The sequence below is a fragment of the Lolium perenne genome, chromosome 6, assembly GCF_019359855.2.
Source record: "Lolium perenne isolate Kyuss_39 chromosome 6, Kyuss_2.0, whole genome shotgun sequence".
Taxonomy (NCBI): Eukaryota; Viridiplantae; Streptophyta; class Magnoliopsida; order Poales; family Poaceae; genus Lolium; species Lolium perenne.
This window is the reverse complement of record NC_067249.2, coordinates 42,092,857-42,119,642: the sequence shown is the minus strand read 5'-3', so window position 1 is coordinate 42,119,642 and position 26,786 is coordinate 42,092,857. Positions and strand designations below refer to the sequence as shown.

Below are 26,786 nucleotides of genomic sequence, written 5' to 3'. Positions count from 1 at the left end.
GTATCGCTTCCAAACAGTGTTGGAACGATGTGACGTGGCCGCTATGATGGATAGGCTAATTTGTGATCTTCCTCTGCCGCTGCCTATCAAGCCTGCAAGAATCAACAAGTTATATTCTACCTCTTGAATCAAGAATCTTCCATCGCATGATTCTAGAAGTTTACCTATGGAGCGCGTGGTCCGTGTCTTGCCACTGAGGTGGGCACTCCTGATACAGCCCAAACTGTCTCATCACTCTCTGCGGCTGGTGGTATTCAACAAGCCACATGCATATATGAGTGGGCAGCGAATACGCCAGAACCGCGCCTCCTCAAGGCACTTGTGGTTGAGATCAGGCATCCCCGCGCCAATACGGTAGTAGGTACCATATGGCTCCCAATCCACCTGCAGCATACAAATATTTCAGAATTTACAACATGCCAGTAGAATTTATGAATTCGGATTGCAAAAGAGTGATCGGTTACCTGCTCAGCGGTAAGAGTTTCCAACTCCTCAGTGTAGTGCATGTACATGATCTTTGGATCGCTCGTCATCTCGGAGACATTGTCCCAAAGGTATGCCCAAGTGGGCTCCCGATCAAGGTTGTCATGGTGATGAGGCCATGGCCTCTCGGTGAGTGTCCTAGGCCGCCCAGCTGATAGGCGGTCCCAGCTCCATACGGAAAGTAGGAGCAAGCATCCACCAATATCGCCGCTCTCAGTCCTACGACAAGCTTCGTCCAACTGTGTACATAATACAATTGGTTAGTACTTTGTCTAGCACACTACTATAGAAGAATAGTACATACAACAAATCATCACCTGCCGGTAGAGGTAGGCAAGTGCCGCTGTTCCCCAACTCCACCGGTGCTCCAACACCGTAAGCGCCTTGAGCCAACACCAATGGGCCAACTTCCCACCACTGTCAGGAAAGAGAGTCCTCGAAATCATGTACCACAAGTACACGCGGGTGTACGTCCTGATAGTGTCCTCGTTGGCCCCTTGAGGGCATTGTCCAAAGTTAAGAGTGATCCAAGAGAAAGCTGCGCCGGCGGGAGCTCGCGCCTTTGGATCTGCTGGCGGCGGAGGAGCCATGCCAATAAGCGCCTCCATCTTCTGGCGCCACCCATCAGAAGCTGTGTTCATACACAGTGGCTCGTCCTGAATAGGAAGTTCAAGGATCATGGAAACATCCTGGAGAGTAGGGGTCATCTCGCCGGCCCTCAAGTGGAAGGTGTGCGTCTCCGGCCTCCACCGGTCGACAAGGGTGGTGAGTTCCGCGGCGTTCATGTTCGGCCCCCCACGGCTTACAAGCGATATGAACGGGAGAAGACCGGTAGGCTGTATGAACTCCGTGTACCTCTCGTCATACGCCATATCCACTGTGCCATGGTAACGAATCTTCAAAGGGTGAAGATCCGTTGTCCTCTCCGTCATATGAAAAGCCCGGTGGTCCCTGTCATACTCTTGATCTAGGAGCCACACCATCCTACATGTTTACAGAAATACACCATATTATGAGCCATTCCTAACAAATATGAGCAACACATACATGAGAATATATCCAAATAAGCCATCACACATACATCATATACATACATATACATTCATAGCTAGGGATAGAACACCATATTATGAGCCATTCCTAACAAATATGAGTTATTGCATCACAAATACTAGGCATACATAACACATTTGAATGCATTTGCTAGGCAAATATTAGACATTTCAACACATACATACATAGGGTTTGAACACATACATGTAAAATTTCATATCTAGGGTTCAAACAAATCTTTGGTTCAAACACATAGACTACAATGTAGATTCCACCAACATTAATTTCCATATCTATGGTTCATATCCAAATCCACCAACATAAATTTCCATGTCTAGGGTTCATATCCAAATCTACCAAATCCACCAACACTAGTGGATGAATCGGAGGGAATCGAAGGGGAATACCTTGAGGAATGGATGAGGAAGGAGTTGGCCGGCCAGATCTGATGAATCCTTGGTGGATTTGGTGGGGGGGGGGGACAAAGGTGAGGCGGGCGGCGGCGGCGGTTTCTTGCTTGCAGAGAAGAAAAGAACAGAGAAGAAGAGGAGAGCTCAGGCTGGGGAGGGCGCGGGCGCCACACTTAAGTGGATGTGTGGCGCCCTTCCGAGCGGCGCCACAGGTTCACAGTGTGACGCCGATGGGAGCGGCGCCACACATCCTGCCACGTCGGATCGGCGCACCAGCTCAGCGTCGAGGGCGCCACGTCGGCTGGGAGAGTGGCGCCGGAGGCACGGGCGTCACACTGCCATGTGTGGCGCCCATGAGAGGGGCGCCACACAAAAGGGTTAGATGGGTGAAATAGTTTGGCCGGAGGGTTAGTTTGTGTTTTTCTTTCACTTTTGGGTTATTTTTGTGTAAATCGCCTCCTCCTTGTTGGGATGCCCACAAGAAGTCCACGGGATGGAGTCAGCACATACCTAGGAGCATGTTGCTGGTGGTTCGATAAGATTAGAACACGAGATAATGATGATACAAGTAAAAACAGTGATCGTTATAAGAATGTATTGACACGACGGGGCTTTCTTGTTTTTCATATTAGTCAAGTACTAAAGTTACCTACGATTAGCTACATGTTTTAAGATATATCACTATACTTACCAACTCGAGTAGCACACGAAACTCGTAATGAGTACTCATCGCGAGCTGCACAACTCATCATGGAATGTAATTTGTTGGAAAAGATGGATTTTATAATGTAATTTATGGAGGCATATTGGTGGAGTACTTTTTTATGTGATTTTCTGGGGAGCAACAGAGTTCAGCGTCCGAAACGATTTCAGATTTCCTAGAGTTGATTTTCAGAGCAGGTGCTCAGCGCGCATCCCTATCTACACCGTACATACTGCATTAAGATTCGTGCTAGCTCTTTTTCCCCTCCAAACTATGCTGATCACTCCAAACTATGCTGCAGCGTTGAAGGTAGAGACTGGAGAGTGACTGTGCAACTCTGATTGCTCAAGTAAATAGAGAAATAAGCCCAAGATCTGCTATCAGTAGCATAACCAGGGAGCTAAAAATATTCTCAGTTCTTTGCGGGCGTCAGTTTTCTGAAAAGTTAATCGGTCAGCGAACAAAGTCGCGTTCGCGCATGAGCTAGCCAGGTTTGGGCGTGGAGAGGATCATCATGTGTTGATTGGGTTAGCTCCACCCTGTGTGGAGGGGCTGATCAACCGTGAATGTAACCAAACTCTGTCTTCCTGATATATAAAGCCCAAGTTCAGAAAAAAGGTTCAAATTGCTCAGCGTGTGACGTCCAAAATGTTTTTTCTGTCTTAGCAATGAACGAATGAAATGTTTTAGGTATTAAATAGGGTATGAATCCCCAAACTTTATTTTCAAGTGAAAATCTGGTAATTTGTTGAAGTTTGCCTGTTGCGAGAAACATTGTTATTTTATTTTATATTTACCAAGAGAACAGCACAAAACACCCCAACAAATTTTTGAAGTTTTTTTTTGAAAAAACTGACGTATTGTCTTGAGTGCGCTAGAATAGAAGTACCATTTCACATAGTTTTGCTTGCTGGAGATGACAGCACAGAGTGATTTCGGAAAGTAGACTAATGGTCATAACGATGGTTCTGGAAAAGGTGGGCTTTTCTATTTAGTGTTAAGGGGCCGGCCCAATATGAAGTGCAGCTGATGCACCGGAGCAAAATCACGCAACGCAGTGGCACAGGGCCAGTGTGGACAGACGGCAGCAGCACCTAGCGAAAGATAGTACCACCTCGGAAGTTGACTGAGGATTGCACCAGCTTAAATAGCAGACCCTGCAGTTGTATAGCACGACCTTACTTGAACAGGATCTGTTCTATAGGATCGTACTGTTGCATCCTTGACTAATAAGGAGGCAAGCACTAAAACCTGTTTGATGAAGTCTGACCTATGGGCCAGAGCGTGATTAACGGCTCAGATTACTCCTGATGGTGTCCTACGGCTGTAGAGGATCGTTCCTGTTCAGTTTGCTGACCGGGTGGCTCACAGGTTGTCTGACAGGTATAATATTTTTTTCCTTGCACAAAACAGCTGACGATCTTCGTGTTCCCAACCTGACTATTTTACATGAATGAGCTATGCATTCTATAGGAGCAGCAAATAAAATATGAATGATGAACATTCATGTGCTCGGCTAGCCCCATTTTCTGCAAGGTTTAGAGAATGTATCCCAGTTTGTTTTTAACTTTAGACTAACACTTTTGAACCTGCTGCACTGTCGGTGTTCTGATATGCATGCAAATGGGGCATTATGTTATGCATCCTGACAAAATTTTGACCTTCCTCAATCTCTAGATTTCCAGTAGGCTTTTAATTAAAAACAGGGACCTGGAAATCAACCTCTTTTTTGCATATTCAGATCCACAAGATTTATCAATCCCCAACCCAAACACAAGTAACCATGCATGCTCATTACTTTCCACGTCTCAGCCTGTTGCAATTGTCAGGGTCTAGACGAGAAACGAAAACCATAAGTATGAAAAAAGATGGCAATAGAAGATCATCACATAAATTTGTAGCCTAGTGTCAGGAACTCATTCCTCACAGAAAAGAAGACTTGCAACTATCCTAAATAAGTTTTCTCAGCCTTTTTTTTTGAACTGGGATTATTTTATTGATTTAACAACATTTTACAGATACTAGTTTGAATGGCTGAACAGCCAATTCAGACAGAGCTCCGCGCACTGGACATGTTCCAGGCTGCTGGGAATTGCATAAACACCTGAAAATAACATCCTTGTTGAGAAGCCTGAGTGCTAACTTGGCTTGATGGTGCGCCTTAAAATTATGTTGCCTGAAAGCAGATGTACTAAAAATGGCTGCAAGTTGAGGTGCAATATGCCTGTGTCCAGGGCACCAACGGGATTGTTGGCTGCTGCCGCAACAGATAGCGTCCTGTTGTCTGTCAAAAATATGGGTTGCTCAGAGCATAACAGCTCTGCGATTCTGACAGCTAATTGGACTCTAAATGCTTCGGCCTGTAGAGCAGATGAGACATGCGGGGACATCGCCGAGATGAAGCTGTTGCTGCTGGGAGTCAGTCCTGTATGTTGTATGAAGATGCCAATGCCTGCTGGTGCTGAATTTTGTCCTTGCAAAGGCGACCAAGCAGCATCGACGTAGAATACCGGTCCTGCAAGTTTGGAGGGTTCCGATACCGAAGAACGAAGATCCCTGTTGGAGAGAGGTGCACTGTTTGTCCTGAGTTATGGAAGCATGCACTTCTGTAGGAGTGAGCTCATCATCAGTCCTAACGCCCTGAAGGATTGCCTTGGCTGCTGCATGTACCTGAAATGGTTTGTTTGATTTCCTGCCAAAAGGATTATCATTTGTAGACTTCCAAAGGCACCACAAGAACGTATACAGATTAGTAGTCGAAGCATTGGGATGCCCAGAAGACAAGATAGCCTCAATAACTGCAGGAACTGAGCCACGATTTGCAAAATAAACTTCGGATCTTAAGAGCCATGGAGAGCTGAACCAGGCAGCTTTTGCAAATGGGCAAAGGAAAAAAAGGTGTACCTCATTCTCTTCAAGACCACATTTGGAGCATTGTTTGTCAATATGAGTTGAGAATCTTCCAAGCGAAGGTTCTCGGCCATTTTCTTCAGAAGCTTCTAACTAAGTAGAAAGATAAGTTGTGGCGGAAGATCATTTTTTGCCGCTCTTTCTCTGAGCGCACCCAGTGCCCCCAGACCCCGCACAGTGCGGGAGCCCTCAGCACTGGGTACGTCCTTTTTTTTTCTCCGAGCGCGCCCAGTGCAGCTTTAGCCTTGAGCTCCTTGAGAGCCTTCTCATTCTCTCTGTTCTTCAGGAGGTTCCCCAGATCACTCTACAAACAAGAGAGAAACACAGGCTCATCAGTGCAGCTTACTTTCTTGTATGTGAATAGTTTGAACTACTATCTCAATATTCGGAAACAAGGCAAGGTCTCATCTAAGATTATTAATTTCATGTTTCAGAGTTCGTGTTAAAGGGGTTAACTAAAGTAGACTGACGTTTTTTATGTCTGACTTGTCTCTAATCTCTATGTACTTATATCATATATGATCAATAATGAAAGCAGTGAGAACGTACTAAGCACGCATGCATATTTCTTAAATTAGCAGTACATACCTCGTCGTACTCTTTCTTTTGCACCTTGGGCGCCTTGAGAGGCTTCTCCGGCAGCACGGCGGACAATGAGATGGAGCGGTGATAACAAACACAGTTGTCAAACTGAACGAACAAGCTCTCGTCGATGTCGACGACTATTGATATTCTGCAGCAGGAAGATCAAGCCTTCTTCAGAGCGCTGATGCGTGCAGCCAGTTTGTCGAAGTTTACCTGACCAAGGAGTACATTTCCCCTAGACGTGTCCAGCTGCAGCAAAATGGACCGAGCGGGACGACGAGCCTTCAGCTTCGCAATTGGGGATTCAGATACTGTGGGCAGCCATATGGCTATTTCTGAAGGATTGAACCTCCATCTCTGTTGGATCGCTCCCCATTGCCATCAGCACGTTGATTGGTTCGAGCTTGAGGTGTCCAGGATTCTGTCCTGGTCTTGTTATCCTCACTGTCTATGCCCTTGCCTCAGAAGCTTATCCATGAGCCTTTCCTCGTTGTCATGGCCTCCTTCACGGGGATGAGAACTCCTGCTCCTGTGATTCTGATGCAAACTAGGTGCTCACAGTAGAAGATTGCCGAAATCAATTGCATTATCCGTCTAATCTTCCTCTGTTTGGTAGTCACTGCTGCTTGCTGATCTATTTTGCCTACCTGAATGTTTTTTTTTCGAGAAAACGCAAGAGATGTTGCGTTTCATTTCATTGAACAGGATTTTTCGTAGTAGTCAGGGCAACCATTCCTGTTGCTTGAGTGTCTTGTTTGGCCACCATGTGTTTGGTTTGCCATCTTTCATCACTAGTCACTTCATCGTCCAGATAACTATATGCAGGTGACTGTGATTTTCCTTCCGATGGAAACAGGCTGAAGTGCATCATCATGCCTGTACCATTTGCAGCTTGATTTGTCAGATTTCATGTTAGTGTTTGGCTTAACATAGGGAGGCCGCATATTCACCGCCTTCTTCTTTGGCATTTGCTGCCTATCTTCAATCGACTGTGCAAACTCTCCTATTTATCTTGCTTGATTATACAAACCAATACTATCTTCTTTAGCAAACTTCTCACTCGTTGCTCTCCAGGCTTATAATAACTTCAGCAATACTATCTTGCCTTGTTTACTATTTTACCATTTAAGGTGCTAACTGACTCAGTCCCTGCTTTCTCCAGGCCCAGATTTTTAAGCCCCAAGTCAGCATGCCCCCAATCATGATCAGTTCCACCAGCCATGTGGGATCCATCCTTTCCCATCAGCCTTTTCAATAAAAAGGGATGGGTGACATAATTCGTTAAGTTCACTAAAATATGCATTTTATTTTGAAGTACACCAGTTATCTTCCATTTGATTGCCTAGATGTTAAAAGGGAGTGTGAATTCTTCAGCGATGTCTTGCATCACTTGCAACTCCTCCTCGTTAGTAAATGACTTATTCTGAAGCTTCTGAACAAACTGTCCACAAAATTGTCAAGTTAATCAGAATGGAGCAACAAAAGGGAGCTTAAACACAAAAAGGAACAGCATCATATGGACGTCAATGGGAGCATCTCAAATACATCAAGGACCTTTTGAAATTTTAATTGAATGCAACCAGAAGTATTCCTAAGTTCTGTAAGACGTGCAGACTTAATATAGCAAAATTAAGTCGTATAGATAGCAAAATATAAACAAAATTCCATCTAGCATGAAAAATTGACATATACTCCTTGGTCAGGTAAACTTCGACAAACAACAGAGAATTATCCACAGCTATAAGCAGTGAAAAATGTACACACAACCACAACGGCAGAATCCTGTGAAAAGCTAGTATATTCTGATTTGCAGTTTCCAGATCCTCTTCAACTTTGGAAACACCATGCAAAGATTACATAAGATAGCAAATGCTAAGTTGCTTGATTAGCTAGACTGACCAAATTTGCTTCATTTGAGGTTGTCAATCTGGAGGACACATGTTCATCACAAAACTAAAGGATGGCACATTGTGCAGAAAATGATTTAGAGAGTCAGGCTATTGCCGTCAAGCTGCTGCCTTACATCATTTGCATGTTTCCTCAAGGACGCAAAGGTGTTTTCCGTAACGTATCCAACTTGAAAGCCATCTCTTGTGCCAAACTAATCCTTCCTCCCTCAATAAGAGCTTGCTTCAAATTACTGAAAAGCTGAGCAGGTGGCCTAATTCCTTTGTCCAACATCTCCTGGAAATAGATGCAGGCTTCTTCCAGCCTGTTCTCAAAGCATAACCCATTGATCAACGCGGAAAACATGTGCATACATGGGAGAACACCCTTCTCCTTCATCTGGTTCCACACCTTTAAGGCCATATCAACCCTTTCATTACTGCAGAACATACCAACCATTATTGTATATGTGTTGATCTGAGGTTCACAGCCACTCCTACCCATTTCCTGGAAAACATTATAAGCCTCGTCTATCTTCTGAGATTTTATAAGATACTGCAAAATAATATCATAAGTCCGGGAATTTGGTCCAATTCCACTCTTTCTCATCTCATCAACCATCCTGAAGGCATGCTCGAACTTTGAGGATCTGCAGTAAGCCCCAACAACCGCATTGCATGTAGGTACCTCCATGGGAAACCCGCTGGACTTAGAAAGCTCGAAAAACTTCAAAGCTTCATCCAGCCTCTCCTCTGAGCCAAGACCATTGATAAGCATGCAGTACACATGAGGGCTTGGCATGACACCGGTGGCTTCCATCTCATGGAACACCTTGATGGCCTCGTCACATTTGGCGGACTTGCAAAAGGCACTGATGAGCATCCCGTACGCCACGACATCAGGCTTAATGCCTGCATCCAGCATTTCTTGGTACACCGACTTGAGCATCAACAAGTCCTTCTCATGGCCCCAGCCTTCCATGAGGATAGTGTAGGTCTTCAGATCAGGCACAAACTTTCCATCCCTCTTCATGTCCTTAAAGATGGCATTCGCCTTCCTGACTTGCTTGGATTTGCTCAGCACATCGATCAGCCAGTTGTAATCTGACAAGTCTGTTTTCAGCCCAAAACCGCCCATCTTCTCGAACGTCTCGATGGCTTCCTTGACCTTCCTTGCCCGGGCATACCTCCTGACGATGAGCCTGAATGTGTCCTTGGAAAGCAAGCCGCGGCACCGCATAGCCTCGACCAGGCTCCACACCAGCCTGAACTGCTTTATCTTGCCGAGCGCTTCAATCAGGTTGTGGAAGCTCTCGGCTGTGTACACGAAGCCTTCCTGCCTCTCCGCCCACCGGAAGAAGGTGAGGGCTAGCACGCCGGCGTTGCTCAGGTTCTTCAGCACCTCTGCCACAAGTTCCCGCGACATGGGCACCCCAAGCGCGTCAAGAGCCGGCGCCACCGTCGGTTCCGGCTGGGTGGAGAGAACGCGGCACACCCTCTCTGCCACCTCGGAGACGTCGGAGCCCGGGACCACCGTGAACTGCTGGTCCACGGCGATGCGACAGACCTTCTCTGCCGCCTCGGAGCCGTCGGAGCCAGGGACCACCGTGAACTTCTGGCCCATGGCGAGCTCGTGGGTGCCGGTAGATCCCGCCTGGGTGCAGAACCGCGAGCCGCGCATTCCGTCGAGCATGTGGCCGGCGTGCACGCGCGGCGGGCGACACAGGACGGTGGTAGGCGGAAGAAGCATTTGGTCGAACGCCATGCGGGCTTCATTGGCGGGGACAGTCCTCGCGTAGCAGAGCAGGTGGGCGGCTGTGCGGCGGAGGCAGCGCATCCTGGTAGTGAAGCTTTGGTGGAGAACGATTTCGGAGCGGTGTGACCGGTGAGGAGAGGAGAAGAGAGGAGAATTGGAGAAGAGAGGAGATTTCGGAGCGGTGTTTTTTTTTTTTTTTTATCGAAAAACCGAGCGGCGGTGGCAGGTCAGAGAGGGTACAAAAAAAAGATCTAGGTTTTCTCTTTGAAAATCAAAAACTTCAATTTTCAATCTAAAAACTTCTGAAAAGTATACAAGATTCACTACCAGGATAGAATTAACGAGCTGTATATTTATCTCGGATATATGTGCTCGTGTTATTTTCTCGGATAAGAAGTTGCACATGAAAATATATATAGCACATGTTTTAATATAACATATGCTTTCTGTTTGAACATGGAGAGATCCCGAAGCGCCTGGATACCACTAATTAACAACGATGGTACAACGGACAAGAGGAAATAAAACTATTTAATAGTAGTTCCTGACTTCTACATAGAAAACTCTGCAAGGATCCTCGAAAATGCAATCAGGTCCTCCGCCGCTACCAAAGAACACGAAAATCAAATCACGACCATCTTCACAAGTGTCGGGGACAACACCATTTGCCTTCGAGAAGATGGGGAGCTTCGCCACGAGTTGCTCACATGACCTCCACTTGGAATGTTGAAGAAACGTTGGGAATCATCATCGGATTTAAGAGAGGCCCCACCACAAAATGGAGAAGCTTGCATAGCATCATCCGCATCCGAAGCCAACCCATCAGCACATGCCTTATTGTTGGAATCTCTGATAACCCTACTTCTGATAGCCTTTGGCACCCACCACGAGAAGAAGCACTGCCAGCCAACACCGGGCCCGTCCTAGGGAGCCCAATGCCATCCTCCCAACATAGATCCAAAACTCATAACAAAGCTAAAACAGAAAACAAAACCTTGTCGTCCTCCTAGCCACCTCTAGCTGGCCTCGGCACTGAGAGCACTGGAGTTGCACCCGGTTCATAGGTGCTAACTCTCAAAGTACCGTAGCGATGAGAGATATTACAAAGGATAGAATGCTCCGTAAACAGCAGATTTTAGTACAACATTTGTAAGGCATCCATAGTGGAGATGTTATCACCAGATTTTGGCCAAATCAGGAGGTGGGCCGTAAGGGAGATGGGCTTGAAAGATTACACGTGAAAGATCTCTGAAGCGGCCTTGCACGTGGAGTTTGGGCTGGATTGCCCGTGTATCTTTAATTATGGTAGATTGTATTTTAGATTAAAAGTTAGAGTTTGTATCGTGCACGGTGGGGATTATTCCCACGTTAGAAAGTCCTTTGGACTATAAATATGTATCTAGGGTTTATGGAATAAACAACAACACACGTTCAACCAACAAATCAATCTCGGCGCATCGCCAACTCCTTCAACTCGAGGGTTTCTACCGGTAAGCGACATGCTGCCTAGATCGCATCTTGCGATCTAGGCAGCACAAGCTCCACGTTGTTCATGCGTTGCTCGTACTGAAGCCTTGTTGATGGCGAGCAACGTAGTTATCATAGATGTGTTAGGGTTAGCATAGTTCTTCGCGTAACATGCTATCGTAGTGCAACCCTTGCATGTCTAGCCGCCCTCACACCTATCTTAGGTGTGGGGGCGGCACCCCGCTTGATCATTATCTAGTAGATCTGATCCGTTACGATTGCTCCTTGTTCTACAAGGATTAGTTTAATATCTGCAATAGTTAGGCCTTACAAAGGGGGGGAGGATCCAGCGGCACGTAGGGTGTCGTTTGCTAGTCCTAAACAGGATGTTCCGGGGATCAACTTCGTGTTGGTTTTTAGGCCTTGTTTAGGATCGGCTTACGATCACCGTGCGTGGCCGCGAGGCCCAACCTGGAGTAGGATGATCCGATTATGCGGTGAAAACCCTAAATCGTCGTAGATCTAATTAGCTTTATCTTGATCAAGCAGGACCACCATATATTCGTGCACCCCGTACGAATCATGGGTGGATCGGCTCCTTGAGCCGATTCACAGGATAACCTGAGAGCCGATCGAGGCTCGTATTTAATGTTTACGTGTATGCCATGCAGGAAACTAAGCGAGGCATCTCCATCACCTTCCTGACCAGGTATAGGTCAGGTGGCACGCCCTTGCAATCAGCATCGGACGTGTGACCAGAAAGGCTTTGCGGGCCGTCGCTCGGAGGGACCTCAGCCAGCCGCAGCTCTAGGTTGTTCCCGGCTCTACCGTGTTGATCGTCGCTGCCCGCCGGTGGGTTTTGACAGTCAACACATTCTGGCACGCCCGGTGGGACGAGCTTCTACATCAACCACATCGCCATCTACATCTGAGATGGCGGACGGCACGCCAGTCACGTACGAGGATCTGATGGACGAGCTCAAGAAAAAGTATGACGAGATCAAAGTCATCCTCGAAGCTGACCTCATCGGCTCTTTTCACAGAACCCGTTCCCATGGCGTCAGATGGAAAGGGTTCTCACCTGAAGGTGCACTCGATGGGATAGACCTCTCTGCCCCGTCAGAAGAACGCACCAGGTCCCTGCGGCAGGAGATCAACTACCTGGTGGCTCACTCGCTACACCGCCACTCTGAGAACCTGGTCAACACGTTGGAGCGTGTCGCTCTTCGCGTGATCCAGGAGATCATGAGGCACCAGTACTCGCCGTCAGGACCAGCTCTCGGGACGCATCAAGGAGAGTTGCCACTCCAGTCCCGTCCGCCGCTGCCATTTGCGTTGGCAGCACCAGAAGTGCCGGCTACACCGGCATTCGTCATCTACAAGATCGGTGGTGACCCTAGTGACTACCAGTTCTTGCCCGAGGCGCCTAAGGAGATCCCTCACGGGTACACGTGCACGTATGTGCCGGATTGCGGTAACTGGGCACTCACGAACCAGGCCACAACATCAGGGACTCCTGGGAAAACAGGAGGAACGTCAGCAACAGATCTTGAGAAGCAGACGTGGCTAACTAAGTACGCCACCCCGACGAACCTCCAGAGCTCAGCTCCTGCAGTTGGCTCGTAGCTGGAAAGCAAACATGGCTGGCTAAGTACGCCACCCCGGCGAATATTCGTAGTTCAACTCTGCAGCCCAAAGACAATGACCAAATCGAGTACCATACCGAGAGACCGATTCGGCATGGTGCCGAAAAGAAGGGCAATCGGCTATTCCAAGCCGTGACCCCGACGAGTACGAATTGATCCCGCTACCACCCAAATATCGGCTCCCCGATTTCTCCAAATTCGGTGGATCGGATGGCTCCAGCTCCATCGAGCACATAGGCCGATATTTGGCGCAACTAGGACCGGCTTCAGTGTCGGATCAACTACGCGTGAGGCTCTTTTCACAGTCCCTCACGGGATCGGCTTTCGGATGGTACACCTCATTGCCACCGGACTCCATCCGGACGTGGAAGCAGTTGGAAGAACAGTTCCATATGCAGTACCATTCAGAGGCTTCCGAGTCCGGCATTGCCGATCTAGCACAACTACGTCAGAAGCGTGGAGAAACTGTCACAGAATCACATCCGGCGCTTCGGGAATCTTAGGAACCGATGTTATTCGGTTCGTATAACTGAAAAAGAAGCGATCGAGTTGGCGTAGCAGTGCCTTGCAACACAGCTCAAGGACATGGCCTCCCAAGCGATTATCCCTCACCGGCGCACATGGTTCGTAAACTATCGGCATATGAACAGCGCCACCTGGACTCCGTACCAAGACAAGTTCAAGCGTGCGATAGTCCCAGTCGATGCAGAGGAAGACGAAGTTCTGCGGGAGACCAAGAGGTAGCGATGGCTGAATGGACTCGGGGAGGAACCCCGTGTCCCGCAAATGGGTAAAGCCACCAGGCCCGCCTGTGGGATTTGATTTTGACGTGACCAAGATCGAACAAATCTTCGACCTCCTGCTCAAGGAGAAACAGTTGACGATTCCCGAAGGTCTCAAATTCCCCACGGTGCAAGAGCTGAACGGAAAGCCATACGCAAATGGCACAACTCGCTCTCCCATGCCACCGATCGCAGGTATGGCGTCAGCACATCCAAGCGGCGATAGAAAAAGGGCGTCTAATTTTCAACCAGTACGCCATGAAGGTCGACACCCAGCCCTTTCCCGCCGTTAACATGGTGGAGTGCACTTACCCTGAAGGTTGCCAGCCAGGATCCTCGTTCAGCATCAACATGGTAGGACCCGGGAAACACGCTAGCAAAGATGGAGACGAGGGCAGCTGCTCTCGTAGCAAGGATACAGAGGAAGCCGCTCCACGCGATCGGCTCTATCACGATGGCAAGCGCTACGTCACAGAGGGAGAAGTGAAGAACATCAGATATCAGCGACCCCTCTCTGATCACCTCCTCAACAAGTATGTGAGTCAGTATGACCAACGCCGACGATCCAGCGATGATGAGGAAAGAGATCGTCTGGCTAGAGAAGCCAGAAGACATCGTCGGCATGATCGCGATGAGGAGGAGCACGAGCGCCGCGCCACAGAAAAATCAAGGGAGCAAGACGACAACGACAGGCATTGGAACTGCCCCTTCTTCAGACACTGCTAGGATTCAGGAATGAGCCGATTGCCCACAATCGGCAATTGCCCAGAATGCAACCAGAAGAAGAAGGAGGCAGCCAACGTGTCTGTGTTCAAGCGCCTAGGGCCTCTCCCGCCACAAAGCAAACGCGCTGAGTCACCTCGTTGGGCAGATCTCGAGGATTCAGAAGACGAGGAAGAAGAAGAAGAAGACAGGTACCACCGTCCAAGGTGGTGCCCTGATGGACTCGGCCGTTCACAAAAGCGCAGGGTTCAGCGATTACGCGGCCTGGAGGAAGCCGAAAGGTTATACCTGCATACGTTAAGGAAGGCACGACCTGATCTGGCCGCGAAAGTTCAGCGAACCCTGGACGAAGGGGGTCGTCCACGGAAAATGGAGTGGCGGCCCAAACAAAGGAAAACCGATGATGAAACATCGGCTGGTACAAACATGGTGCTCGTCCTTCCGACGGAACTTAGTGCCCCACGATTCTACGATGCACTCAAGGTGGACGACAGCAGGCGCATCAAGTCAGAGGTTGGGCTGGTTTTATCTACCAGCCTGACCGAGTAGCAAGGACAGACCGACGAGCAAAAGGGGCGAGGCTGATCCTTGTGATCGGCCCCAAAAATTACGAAGGAGCATTACAGAACTTTCAGTCAGCGCTTCAATCAATGTGAAGGCCGATCCCAGCAATCGGCCAAAAATTATCTTCACCACATGTTCTGCCTGTGTTCAACATTGATCTACTGGGCAACGGCCACGTCGGCGGATGAAAATTAGCACGAATCCTCGCCGAGCCGACGTGCAAGTACAGTGCTTTGGCTAACCACAGAGCCGATATCTACAGTCACCTGGCAGATTCGGCTCGGGGGGCATATAGTCGGATAAACATGTGCAGATGAACATGTGTAAGATGAACATGTGTAAACACATGTGCAGTGAAGCATTAGGGGCCGATTAGAAAAAATCGGCCAGTAAAAAAAAAATTTACATAATAGACAGCCGATGCAAGGGGCATCGACTTTAGAATTGAGGAGCAGCCGATGCGCAGACATCGACTCTAGTACAGTTACACAAAGATCAAGGCCTACCGTTTATATGCTCAGGGATCACATTGCCGCCAAGATGGTTTTCGGCTTGGGATTTCATTTACAACATCGTCGTTCAGCGGAAGAAAGCTGATCAATGACCTGTGCATCCTCGCCGGTATCCTCGCCTTGATTAAGGCTCGGGGGGCAGTTAACTTGGTAGAGGCTCTGATTTGGGAGCCGATTGGAGTCGCATCGACTGACCCTACATTGTGATCTTCTCTCGGCGTAAGGTGTTGCAAAAGAAGACTGCTGAAGCTATGGAGAGGAATCGGAAAAGGAGGCCGTCGGCTTTCTACAGGTTTTGGACCGTCCTGTCGCTGCAAGAGAAGGAAAGGGACTGGATTCTCAAAATAGCCGATGAGTAGTCATCGGCTAAGGGATTGCGAAAAATTATGGTCAGGTATCAAATCGCAGTCTGAAATTGAGAAGTGCCTGACCGACGGGCTAATCGGCATGTGAGTCCGGCTTCACGGGCGTCCAAAAGAAAAGAAATCCGATACGTTGCTATCGGTCTTGGCATGACAGGCGGAAGGAATGAAATTGGAGTGATTGAAGGATGAATTGAAAGAACAATTTCATTGATTCAAAGGAGCGGCTTTACAAGAAAGAGCCGATGGCTCTCAAAAGAGGGATCTGGTGCCTAGTGCACTGCTACTACTAGTCCTATTCTACTAGTCGTCGCTGTCCTCGTCATCGCCGCCGTCGATGTCGTCGGCGCTGCTCCCAGGAAGCTCCTCGTCGCTGCTGCCCCAGCCCTTGGCCGGAGCCTCGTCCTCCTCGTCATCATCATCATCCTCGCTGTCCGCCCAGGAGCGGAAGCGCTTGGTCGGCGGATACCCGATGGAGGAGGAGGATTCATCCTCCTCCTCTTCCTCCTCGTCATCATCTTCGTCCTCGCTGTCCGCCTGCACACGGGAGCGCTTCTTCGGCGGGAGCTTGGCGGAGGGGGAGGCCTTGGCCTTCGCTACTTCTCCTTCTTTCTTCTCATTGTCGGAGGAGAGGGGGTTCACCTCGGAGTGAAGGTTGTCCTCGTTCTTCCTCTTCGGCGAGGATTGGAGGGGGAGGCCTGAGAGGGAAGAGGAAGAGGAAGACATTGCTACAGGAGGAGGGGGTTTTTTGGTGCCGATGGCTGGAACAGAGGAAGGGGATAAAGAGAGCTGATCAATCGGCATAGTTAAATAATGAGAAGCCTGGTGGGAATTTAATGCCATTGCAGTTTCCGAGGAAGTGATGCCAAAGTTATCGAATTTGGCAGAGAAGCTGAAAGACAGGTCATCATGATGAGGAATACTGCAACGGCTCTGCTCTGCTACGACATGACCCTTCGAAGGAAAAACAGAGTGGTTTTGGAATTATCATTGCCAAAACCAGGGGGCATGTGTTATCACCAGATTTTGGCCAAATCAGGAGGTGGGCCGTAAGGGAGATGGGCTTGAAAGATTACACGTGAAAGATCTCTGAAGCGGCCTTGCACGAGGAGTTTGGGCTGGATTGCCCGTGTATCTTTAATTATGGTAGATTGTATTTTAGATTAAAAGTTAGAGTTTGTATCGTGCACGGTGGGGATTATTCCCACGTTAGAAAGTCCTTTGGACTATAAATATGTATCTAGGGTTTATGGAATAAACAACAACACACGTTCAACCAACAAATCAATCTCGGCGCATCGCCAACTCTTTCAACTCGAGGGTTTCTACCGGTAAGCGACATGCTGCCTAGATCGCATCTTGCGATCTAGGCAGCACAAGCTCCACGTTGTTCATGCGTTGCTCGTACTGAAGCCTTGTTGATGGCGAGCAACGTAGTTATCATAGATGTGTTAGGGTTAGCATAGTTCTTCGCGTAACATGCTATCGTAGTGCAACCCTTGCATGTCTAGCCGTCCTCACACCTATCTTAGGTGTGGGGGCGGCACCCCGCTTGATCATTATCTAGTAGATCTGATCCGTTACGATTGCTCCTTGTTCTACAAGGATTAGTTTAATATCTGCAATAGTTAGGCCTTACAAAGGGGGGGAGGATCCAGCGGCACGTAGGGTGTCGTTTGCTAGTCCTAAACAGGATGTTCCGGGGATCAACTTCGTGTTGGTTTTTAGGCCTTGTTTAGGATCGGCTTACGATCACCGTGCGTGGCCGCGAGGCCCAACCTGGAGTAGGATGATCCGATTATGCGGTGAAAACCCTAAATCGTCGTAGATCTAATTAGCTTTATCTTGATCAAGCAGGACCACCATATATTCGTGCACCCCGTACGAATCATGGGTGGATCGGCTCCTTGAGCCGATTCACAGGATAACCTGAGAGCCGATCGAGGCTCGTATTTAATGTTTACGTGTATGCCATGCAGGAAACTAAGCGAGGCATCTCCATCACCTTCCTGACCAGGTATAGGTCAGGTGGCACGCCCTTGCAATCAGCATCGGACGTGTGACCAGAAAGGCTTTGCGGGCCGTCGCTCGGAGGGACCTCAGCCAGCCGCAGCTCTAGGTTGTTCCCGGCTCTACCGTGTTGATCGTCGCTGCCCGCCGGTGGGTTTTGACAGTCAACAGGAGACTAGGAGCCAAATTTAACTTGTCATCGCCAATCTAATTTGTTTGTTCTTGTGAGGTAAATTGTGTGCAATTATTTGTGTAAACTAAGTTGACTTTTATATTGTTTATTATCAATATTCAATAGTCTCTTATACATAGGGAGTGGTGTTTTGAAACATGGGAGATTATATTTTCACGTGCTACACGCTCACAAAGTTGTTTCATAAAAAATTGATTTATCATGTGAAGTGTGTAAAAAAGACAAAACTTAGTGTTAAAAATATTGCTTTTTACAAGATAATTTTTTTGTTTTTCTCATAGACCACAAAAAATATTGGTTATTCGTGAAACTTGACGAACGCACGTGTATTATGAAGATGTACATGTAGAATTTTTTTTCAAAATTTCTCGGTACTTTATAATATAGTTTTTTGGTAGAGGGATCATACGAACCAATAGTGTAAGTTATAAATACATACTTTTAGTATTTGTGGTCATGTTTTTCTGGCCCATGGAATCGGCCCTGGCTTTAGCCTTGGAAGCTTCTTGATTTGAGTTTAGAGAAAAGCAAGGCTCTTGTTGTATAGCCAATGTGGATGAGGACCGGAGGCGAGATAGACGAGGAGATCATTGTGTTTGAGGCCGACTTCCGCTCGTCGACGTGGAATGAGGTGAGCGGCGCCGTCATCCACGACTAGGTTCTGTTCGTTGGGTGGCGGTGCTCTTGGGCCGTGCATGTGCGGGAGGAGCGCCCTACGAAGTGGGCGCACCACACCTTCTTCCTGGGGAAAGGCACAAGCGAGGAGTGACGCGTGAGGTCTCTGCACTACTCTCTACATGATGAAAGGAGTCAATTTCCTATGGTGCTGGAGGGAGAGCGGAATCGCTTTTGCCATTGATGGTGTCGATGGATGGAGATGCCTTGTCGGCCACATGGATTTTCCATGAAATCGAACAAAATTAGGCGAACCAACACCGGGAGGCGCTTTGTGGCTACCAGGAGCACCGCCATGAGTACATCTGACAATGTATCTTTTATACTTCTACTACCTCCATCTAAAAACTTACGGCTTATATTATTTTTAGAAAGTCAAACTATGTTAATTTTAGCTAAGCTTTACCAAAAATCATTAACATGCAAAATACCAAATTAATATTATTAAATAGATAATAAAATATATGTTCGCATAGTATCTACAAAATATAATATTTTTTGATAGATTTTTGTAAAAGTTTGATCAAACTTTACTTGGTTTGACTTTTTTCAAAAAATATAAGCATTAAACTTTGGGACGGAGATAGTATATGTCTTAGAAGTTCGTGTTTCTCTGTCTCAAAAAAGAAAGTTAGAATTTCGGTCGAGAAAAAAGTTAATGACTGCTTTTAAAGTTTAATGTGCTGGTCGAGATATTATCATGGGAGGAAAGCCGAAGAATCATAGCATTCATAAGGAAGGAAAATAGATTTTTTTTTTTGAGGGTTAGGAAGGAAAATAGATGGTCACTCAATCACACACACGACAGAATTCTTTCATAAATTCCTGGGCTTCTACTTAGAAAGAGGATACCCGGCCCAGGATGGTAGTTGATGGAGCTAAATACGGAAGGCCAGCGCCTAGCGGGCACCACTGCGCACTAGCACATAGTGAAAGATTAGTACCACCTCGGAAGTTTACATATGATTACACCAGCTTAAATAGCGGACACCACAAGCAACCAGCACGACCTTACTTGAACAGGATCTGTTCTATAGGATCGTACCGTTGCATCCTTGACTAATAAGGAGGCAAGCACTTAAGCCTGGTTGATGAAGTCTGACCTGTGGGCCAGAGCGTGATTAACGGCTCAGATTACACCGGTTGGTGTTGGTCTATGGCTGTAGATGATCGTTCCTGTTCAGCTCTGCTGATTAGGGTGGCCCACAGGTTGTCTGACAGGTCATAATATTTTTTGCTATGTCCTAAGCTTCAGACAAGTGTTTTACAGAGAGCTCACACTTTGAAGACATAATTAACGATTCAATGCCGCCAATCCAACTACTTAGATATTCTATCAACAATTATAAATGCACTTGCCACTTAGCAAGGTTTGTTTTGATACATTATAAACAAAACACTTTTAACCTATTGTACTGTTGGTGTTCTGACATAAAAGCAATGCCCAAGATGCATTTGCATCGCGACAAATTTATAGCTTGCTGACAAAATATATTTTGTTATGTCCTAAGCTTCAGACTATCCTTTTGTTCCCATTCCACAATCTTGTGTTTTAGATAGAGCTCACGCTTTGAAGACATAATTAACGATACACTGGACATAACAGATTAACTACAGGCTGATGAATCTTTTTACGACCAGTCCATGCATAGGCTTTGCAGAAGTTGGTTCAGACCAGAGGTAGGCAAAGAAAGATCATATGAAAAGAGATGGCAATAGAATATCCACAGTTAAATTTGTAGCTTATAGCTTACTGACAAAAACTCAATTCTTCATGGAAAAGGGGATCCCAACCACTAAAACCTATATACCCTAAAGCAGTTTTCTCCAGCCTTTTTCTTCAGATTTTTTTAAATGAAGTAGAGAGACAACACTAGCAGTAGCAAGATCATTTTTTGCCGCTCTTCTTGACCTTGAACTCCTTGAGAGCCTTGTCGCAGATCAGTCGGCAAAAGAGAAAGAACAGGCTCGTCAGTATTTTAGCCTAACTTGCCTGCATGCCATTCTAGCTATAGATTCAACTAAAAAGTAAAAAACAATGCAAAGTCTGGTCTCAAGCTTTGTAAAATAAGAGTGCCTTCTGTAACAAGGGGCGCAACTGAATTATACACAAAGTTTTCTTATGTCTGATTTGTCTCTTTCCGCACTTCATATATGAATGCATCGAATCAAACCAAAGCAAGGCAGGAGCAAATCCGTAGGTTGGTCTCTGAAACTATGTACAAGCTTGAAGCTTTAATAACTACGCAGAAGCAAAAAAATAAAATCCGTTTGTGTTTTAATGATGAAGGGGTATCAAGTGATCTCAACCGTCCTTGTGTTTGAGTTTGCTGAGTTTGGGGAGGGGGTTGTACTGGAGCAAACTCCAGCATAATTTTATATCAAGGTACCAAATAAACTATGGATTGCAGGGATACATCGGAGTCGGACGGCTCGTAAGACAGAGGACGATTTGCTCGACAACAAGTCAACAACGACAGTAATTAGAGATCGTCCAACTTCTGTAACAGACACAAATAAGTAGGATTGGTGCAATATGATTTGCATAGATTAGTTAGTTTTTTTTTGCATAGATTAGTTAGTTATTATCATACCTCCTCGTACTCTTTCTTCGGCACCTTGGGCGCCTTGAGAGGCTTCTTTGGCGGCATGACGTACGACGAACAACGAAGTTACAATTTCACTTGAGAAAATAGAAAATGACTGGGATTTTTTTTTAGAATGGCTCATGAGTGTAATGTGCTGGTCGAGAGATCATCATGGGAGGAAAAAAAGGAAAGGCATCACTCATACGGAAGGCAAAAACACGATCAATGAATCACACGACAGAATCCTTCCATAAATTATTGGGCTTCTACCTAGAAAGAGGACCCCCGGCCCAACAGTATGGTAGTTGACGGAGCAAAATAAGGAAGGCCAGCGCCCCCGGGCGCCACTGCGCACCAGCAAGTGAGCAACTAGTGAAGATAGTACCACCTCGGAAGTTTACGCCAGATTGCACCAGCTTAAATAGTGGACTCCGCAAGCAACAAGCACGACCTTACTTGAACAGGATCTGTTCTATAGGATCGTACCGCTGCATCCTTGACTAATAAGGAGGCAAGCACTTAAACCTGGTTGATGAAGTCTGACCTGTGGGCCAGAGCGTGATTAACGACTCAGATTACACCGGTTGGTGTTGGTCTATGGCTGTAGATGATCGTTCCTGTTCAGCTCTGCTGACCAGGGTGGCCCAAAGGTTGTCTGACAGGTTCCTATCTTTTTTGCTCTATGCCCTGAAAAACTCTTGTTTTTGTCGCTTCAGATTTGATCACTGTCTAGTGTTTTTGAGGGAGCTCACACTTTGAAGACACAATTAACGATTCACTGCTGCCAATCCCACTACTTACATGAATGAAAATAAGAACTAGTAAATGCACTTGTCACTTCTAGCAAGGTTTGAATGTCACAATTTGTTTATATACATTAAACTATTAACACTTTTTAACTATTGTACTGTTGGTGTTATGCTATAAAAGCAAGGCCCACATAACGTTTGCATCCTGGCGAATTTTGACCTTGCACAACTAGTTTTATATGGCTATAATGTTTTATTTCGAAAAATATAAACATCCTAAAAAGCGGTAGCTTTCCTGCACATTCTTACTTCTTGAAATCAGTTTCTCGTCTCTCACCAGGTGATTTCCCTTCCCTCTTCTCAGTTACGACACACTGTACATAACACACTACCTACACGCTAGCTGATGAACCGTTTTATGGCCATTCCATGTCTAGGAATTGCAAAAGAAGATCACGTGAAAAAGGATGGCAATAGAAGATCCATCGTTAAATTTATAGCTTACTGACATAAACTCATTTGTCACGGAACAGGGATCCCAAACACTGAAACTAACTACTTATGCTAAAGCAGTTTCCTCCAACTATTTTCTTCAGAAGCTTCTAATTAAGTAGAGAGACAAGACTAGCGGTAGCATGGTCATTTTTTGCCGCTCTTCTTGAGGCCGGCGCCTCCGAGCGCGCCCTTCTGTGCAGCCTTGGCCTTGAGCTCCTTGAGTGCCTTGTCATCCTCTTTCTTCTTCTTCAGGTTCTCCAGATCAGTCTGCGAGAGAGAAAGCACAGGCTCGTCAGTGTTCCGGCTTACTTGTTTGCGAGTGATTCTAGCTACAGATTCAAGTAATATACTCCAAAACAAGGAGGCCTAATTAATTTCATGTTTTTCAGAGTTCCTCTATAAGGGGGTAACTGAACTACACAAAGTATTTTTTTACGTCTGACTTGCTTCTAACCTCTCTGTACTTCATATACAATGAAGTATGATCAGCAGTAAGAGGGGCGGTTACTAGAAACTAAACTTATGCATCGAAGGCGCCATATTATGCATTGAATCAGACCAAAGTGGAGCAGAATAGTCCAATCCTCTGAACCTAGTGCATCAACAAATCCGAAGGTATCTCTGAAACTATGTGCAAGCGCAGAAGCAAATCCGAAGGTTGATCTCTGAAACTATGTGCAAGCGCATAAGCAAATCCGAAGGTTGATGATCTCTGAAACCATGTGCAAGCGCATAAGAAAATCGTCTTACTACTTTAAATCTTCAGGTTTCATCAAGGTACTATGGATTGCAGGGACACGTCGGAGACGGACGGTTCATAAGACAGAGATCGATTTGCTCGATAACAACTACAGTATAATTACTAATTAGAGATCGTCCGACTTCCGTCACAAGAACAAAAAAGTAGGATTACCTCGTCGTACTCTTTCTTGGGCACCTTGGGCGCCTTGAGAGGCTTCTTCGGCGGCATGGCGTACGACGAACAACCAAGTTGTCTAACGGAACGAACCAAGCTCTCGTCTATGTCGACGATGACAACGATCTTACTAATACGCGGCGGCAGGCGATGGAACAAACGGGAACTGTGAGGCAATGCAGGCTAGGGGCGCGGACGTGTGTATATATGCACGGGTTGCCCTATGGAACTACAAGTCGTGTCGGACACGTACGCGGCACGGCAGGGGTGCCAAACATGTTTCGTCACGAGTTCGGAGAGACATATTAGGGCCCATCTTGATCAGCGTCGTGGCTCGTGAGCCTTGGGCTTGACCTTGGCCTGTTTAAAGATCGTCAGTAGTTCAGAAATGATCTCTAGAATATTCGCAAGGAATACCTTGCCATTTTTTTAGGCAAGGCATTTTTTCGTTTTTTTAATTCTTCAGCTTCCATAAATTCATATCAAGGTATATCTTTGCGAATTTTAGCAACAACCCAAACAAATGCTATAGAATCATAGCCTGCCAATACTTTGGCATCACAAATTTTGGCACCAACAAAACATACCCTCAGGGCGTGTACTTCCAGGGTCTATCGCCTCAGCCGGTGCTAGCAAGAGCCACGTGTCGTTTTTCGGGCTTGCGGTCATGGTAGTTTTTGTCAATTGTATTCGAAGGTGGTCCTTTTTTTTTCACTGACACACTGATCTATCAAAAATTCCTAACGTCTAGCCTCCATAAGTTGCTACATGTGGGCATGTAGGACGCGGACTTTTTGATTGTATATCAGCAACAAGAATCATGGAACAGAGGGAGTACTACCTATGTTTTTAACCGAAAATTTAGGCTTTGATGCCTTATTGAATTGTACATTCCGAACAGTTCATCAAAATGTCCAAAACGAGAGAGTGGAGGCTAGTCAATCAAAGTGTCCGGAGAGAAAGAGAGTGCATGTGTGTTGTTTTTCCGATTCATTGGAAATCGTACATCATTTGTTTCTCTCATGCCCTTCCACTCAAATCATATAGAACCATCAAATAATTATTACTAATATTTTTGGTAACTGGTTAAATGGCGTGGATAAAAATGATAAAGCTAGGATACATATTGCTCTCTCAGCTTTATGTTGGTCAATATGAACATGCAGGAATGATATTGTTTGTAACACATAAAAGGGCTTATTCGACGAGTTGATTATTGAATATAACTATGGGCATATCTTCTCCCGGAGGATCAGCGAGCGTATGACTATTGTGTGCAACCGATTGCACAAGAATTCTATTTACACGCTACTAGATGTTGGTATATTAGTAGTCTTCAAAATGGATATAGCTTCTTATTGATTTTCATTTTCAATGGTTGTTGATATATATGTCTCAACCTTGTCTGGTCCGTAATTGTGAAACTTTAAATTGGTGGCACGATAAAATAAGTGAAAATACTATGTGCATCTACTGAAGCAGAGGCCAGGAGGTTCCCCATTTTGAAAGAAAAAATGTTTAAAAGTACATTTGTTGTCCAAGACAGAAGAGGTAAATTTTGTGTGATCTCATCACTACTGGCGTCCATGAACCGACAGGGAAAACAAATAATAGATGAAAACGCGAATAATTGGCAGGATCGCGGCCGGGTGAAGGAACCGAAAGCTCATGGAGCACAGCTTGAGACGTGGCAAGTAAAACAAGCGACTAGCTAGGATTGTAACGACATTTGTTGCCATAGCCAACCGTAACCTAGCGAACCCCGTCAGGCCCCACACATGAATCACCACATATCTTCCAGGTTTGCGCCAAAACCGAATTCAATATCCGGCAAATCCTTGTGATCCAAGAAAACAATTAATTGGGACGTATCTTAAGAAATTCTTGCGTCGCAAGCACAGCCTAGGTAGTTACGTGCTCGGAGGTGTACATATAAGCGGAAGAACAAGAATTCCATTCGTAATACATACACGTGAAATATCGATCGTCAGAATGCAAGTGATGGCCACGCGATGGCGGGTGCACGCGTGATCGCGCTTTGCCGCTGATGGTGAGCGACTGGAATCCATTGATGGTAAAACGTGTCTTGTTTTTCGTTCGTTGCCTTGCTGATTTCCTGCTGCTCGGATGCGTGTAGGGTCTCCTGCCGCTGTTCCTCCGGGCGGTGGCGAGGCTGGCAGCCTGCGTCGCGAGCAGGCCGCCGGCGGCGGTGGCGGCGACAGTGCTGTACCACGGCGGGGCGCTGCCGAGGGACCCCGCGCTGCAGCGGCTCGTCTGCGACGGCATGCTGGACGGCGGCCGCGGCGACAGCTACATCCTGCATTTCGTCGTCGGCGTCGTGAGGTCCCTGGGCTAGCTGCTCGCCGCAATCTGCGTACTGTGTAACTGTAGAATGTTTTGTTAGGAGAGTTCATCAGGTGTCTGTCTGACTCGGGAGTTCTAAGAGCATCTCCCGTCGCGTCCCCCAAACCGTCCCTCAAAGCGATTTGGGGCACGCCGGACAAAAAAACGTTCCCAGCCGCGCGTCCCAAAGGCCTTTTTTGTCCGGCGCGGCCCGATACGGTGTCCGGCGTCCCGAGCCCGTCCCCGTCCCACAGGGGACGCACCGGGGACGCCGGACACAACGAAAAGCGAGGCCAACCGACGCGGGGCCGACCCGTCAGCGGCACAGTTAATTTAAACCTAACCGTCGCCTACCTCGCGACGGAAGTTATTCGCGCGCAGCGGCATCTTTGCCTTAATGGCGACGGAGGGGCAGGCGAGACGTCTCGTCGGTGCTGCGCAGCCTCCACGCGTTGCCGGCGTTCGCACGCCACCGCCCGTTCCCGCGCGATCTTCCCGCCTCTTCTCGTCTGTTCCCGCGCTTTCTTCCCGACGCCGGCGTCTATAAAAGGTCTCCCGGCTCATCAATGGTAGCCACCACACCCCGCCGGCAACAAACACAGCCCTCGTCGCTCCACAACCATCTCCTCCATCACCAGTGGCAATGGCGAACCGCCCCGGCGATGGCCACTTCCCTCCACCGCCGTCTCCTCCATTGACGAGCCGGCAGCGGCGTGCGGCACTCGAGGAGGCACTCGAGGAGGAGGCCCGCCAGCGGCGTGAGGCGCAGCAGGCGGCGGATCTAGCGGCGTTCTCCGCCCCTGCCTCCGCAGCTGAGGAGGCCGCGGCGGCAGCAGCAGCAGGCAGAGCAGCAAAGCAGCGACACCGTTGCGGCGTTCGACGCCTCGACGGGACAAGAGGCGCGACGGCGCCGGTACCGGGAGGAGATGGAGCAGCGATGGGTCGACGAGCGCCGGCGCCGCCGCGATGAGCGGC

General features: G+C 47.3%; 2 protein-coding genes and 3 non-coding genes across 8 annotated transcripts; 3 read left to right on the top strand and 2 right to left on the bottom strand.

Moving 5' to 3' along the window:
• Positions 1 to 755: 755 nt before the first annotated feature.
• On the bottom strand, positions 756 to 7,366 carry LOC139832367 (uncharacterized). The gene is made up of 4 exons (XM_071822106.1): positions 7,287 to 7,366; positions 6,148 to 6,292; positions 5,694 to 5,863; positions 756 to 1,467 (listed from the first exon to the last, which is right to left on the bottom strand). Exons 1-4 carry the CDS (start codon positions 7,364 to 7,366, stop codon positions 756 to 758), a joined length of 1,107 nt encoding a protein of 368 aa, XP_071678207.1.
• LOC127311046 (small nucleolar RNA U3) lies at positions 3,822 to 4,035 on the top strand. The gene has a single exon (XR_007857539.1). It is a non-coding gene; the product is annotated as a small nucleolar RNA U3 (small nucleolar RNA).
• Positions 4,627 to 9,966, bottom strand: LOC127308231 (uncharacterized). 4 transcript variants are annotated; one of them, XR_007856359.1, is made up of 4 exons: positions 8,168 to 9,966; positions 6,148 to 7,585; positions 5,554 to 5,863; positions 4,627 to 5,341 (listed from the first exon to the last, which is right to left on the bottom strand). XR_007856359.1 is itself a non-coding variant. In XM_051339003.2 (1 exon), the coding sequence occupies exon 1, from the start codon at positions 9,865 to 9,867 to the stop codon at positions 8,185 to 8,187; it is 1,683 nt and encodes a 560-aa protein (XP_051194963.1). In that variant the 5' UTR covers positions 9,868 to 9,966; the 3' UTR covers positions 7,766 to 8,184. The 4 variants fall into 4 exon arrangements, 1 of the variants encoding a protein (XP_051194963.1); XR_007856360.1 differs by having other exon boundaries at positions 4,627 to 5,319; XR_007856358.1 differs by having other exon boundaries at positions 4,627 to 5,863.
• Positions 9,967 to 19,725: 9,759 nt separating this feature from the next.
• Positions 19,726 to 19,944, top strand: LOC127311041 (small nucleolar RNA U3). The gene has a single exon (XR_007857533.1). It is a non-coding gene; the product is annotated as a small nucleolar RNA U3 (small nucleolar RNA).
• Positions 19,945 to 21,754: 1,810 nt separating this feature from the next.
• LOC127311044 (small nucleolar RNA U3) lies at positions 21,755 to 21,973 on the top strand. The gene has a single exon (XR_007857537.1). It is a non-coding gene; the product is annotated as a small nucleolar RNA U3 (small nucleolar RNA).
• Positions 21,974 to 26,786: the final 4,813 nt, after the last annotated feature.

Bases quoted from the DNA above. Each gene is read 5' to 3' on its own strand.
- LOC139832367 (XM_071822106.1), bottom strand. From the start codon at position 7,366: ATGGCTGGTGGAACTGATCATGATTGGGGGCATGCTGACTTGGGGCTT. The intron at 6,293-7,286 runs GTCAGTTAGCAC...TTCCTGCTGCAG, and splicing joins CTGGAGAAAGCAGGGACTGA to AATATCAATAGTCGTCGACA. The intron at 1,468-5,693 runs GCAAAAAATGAT...GTAAACATGTAG, and splicing joins GTGCGCTCAGAGAAAGAGCG to GATGGTGTGGCTCCTAGATC.
- LOC127308231 (XM_051339003.2), bottom strand. From the start codon at position 9,867: ATGCGCTGCCTCCGCCGCACAGCCGCCCACCTGCTCTGCTACGCGAGG.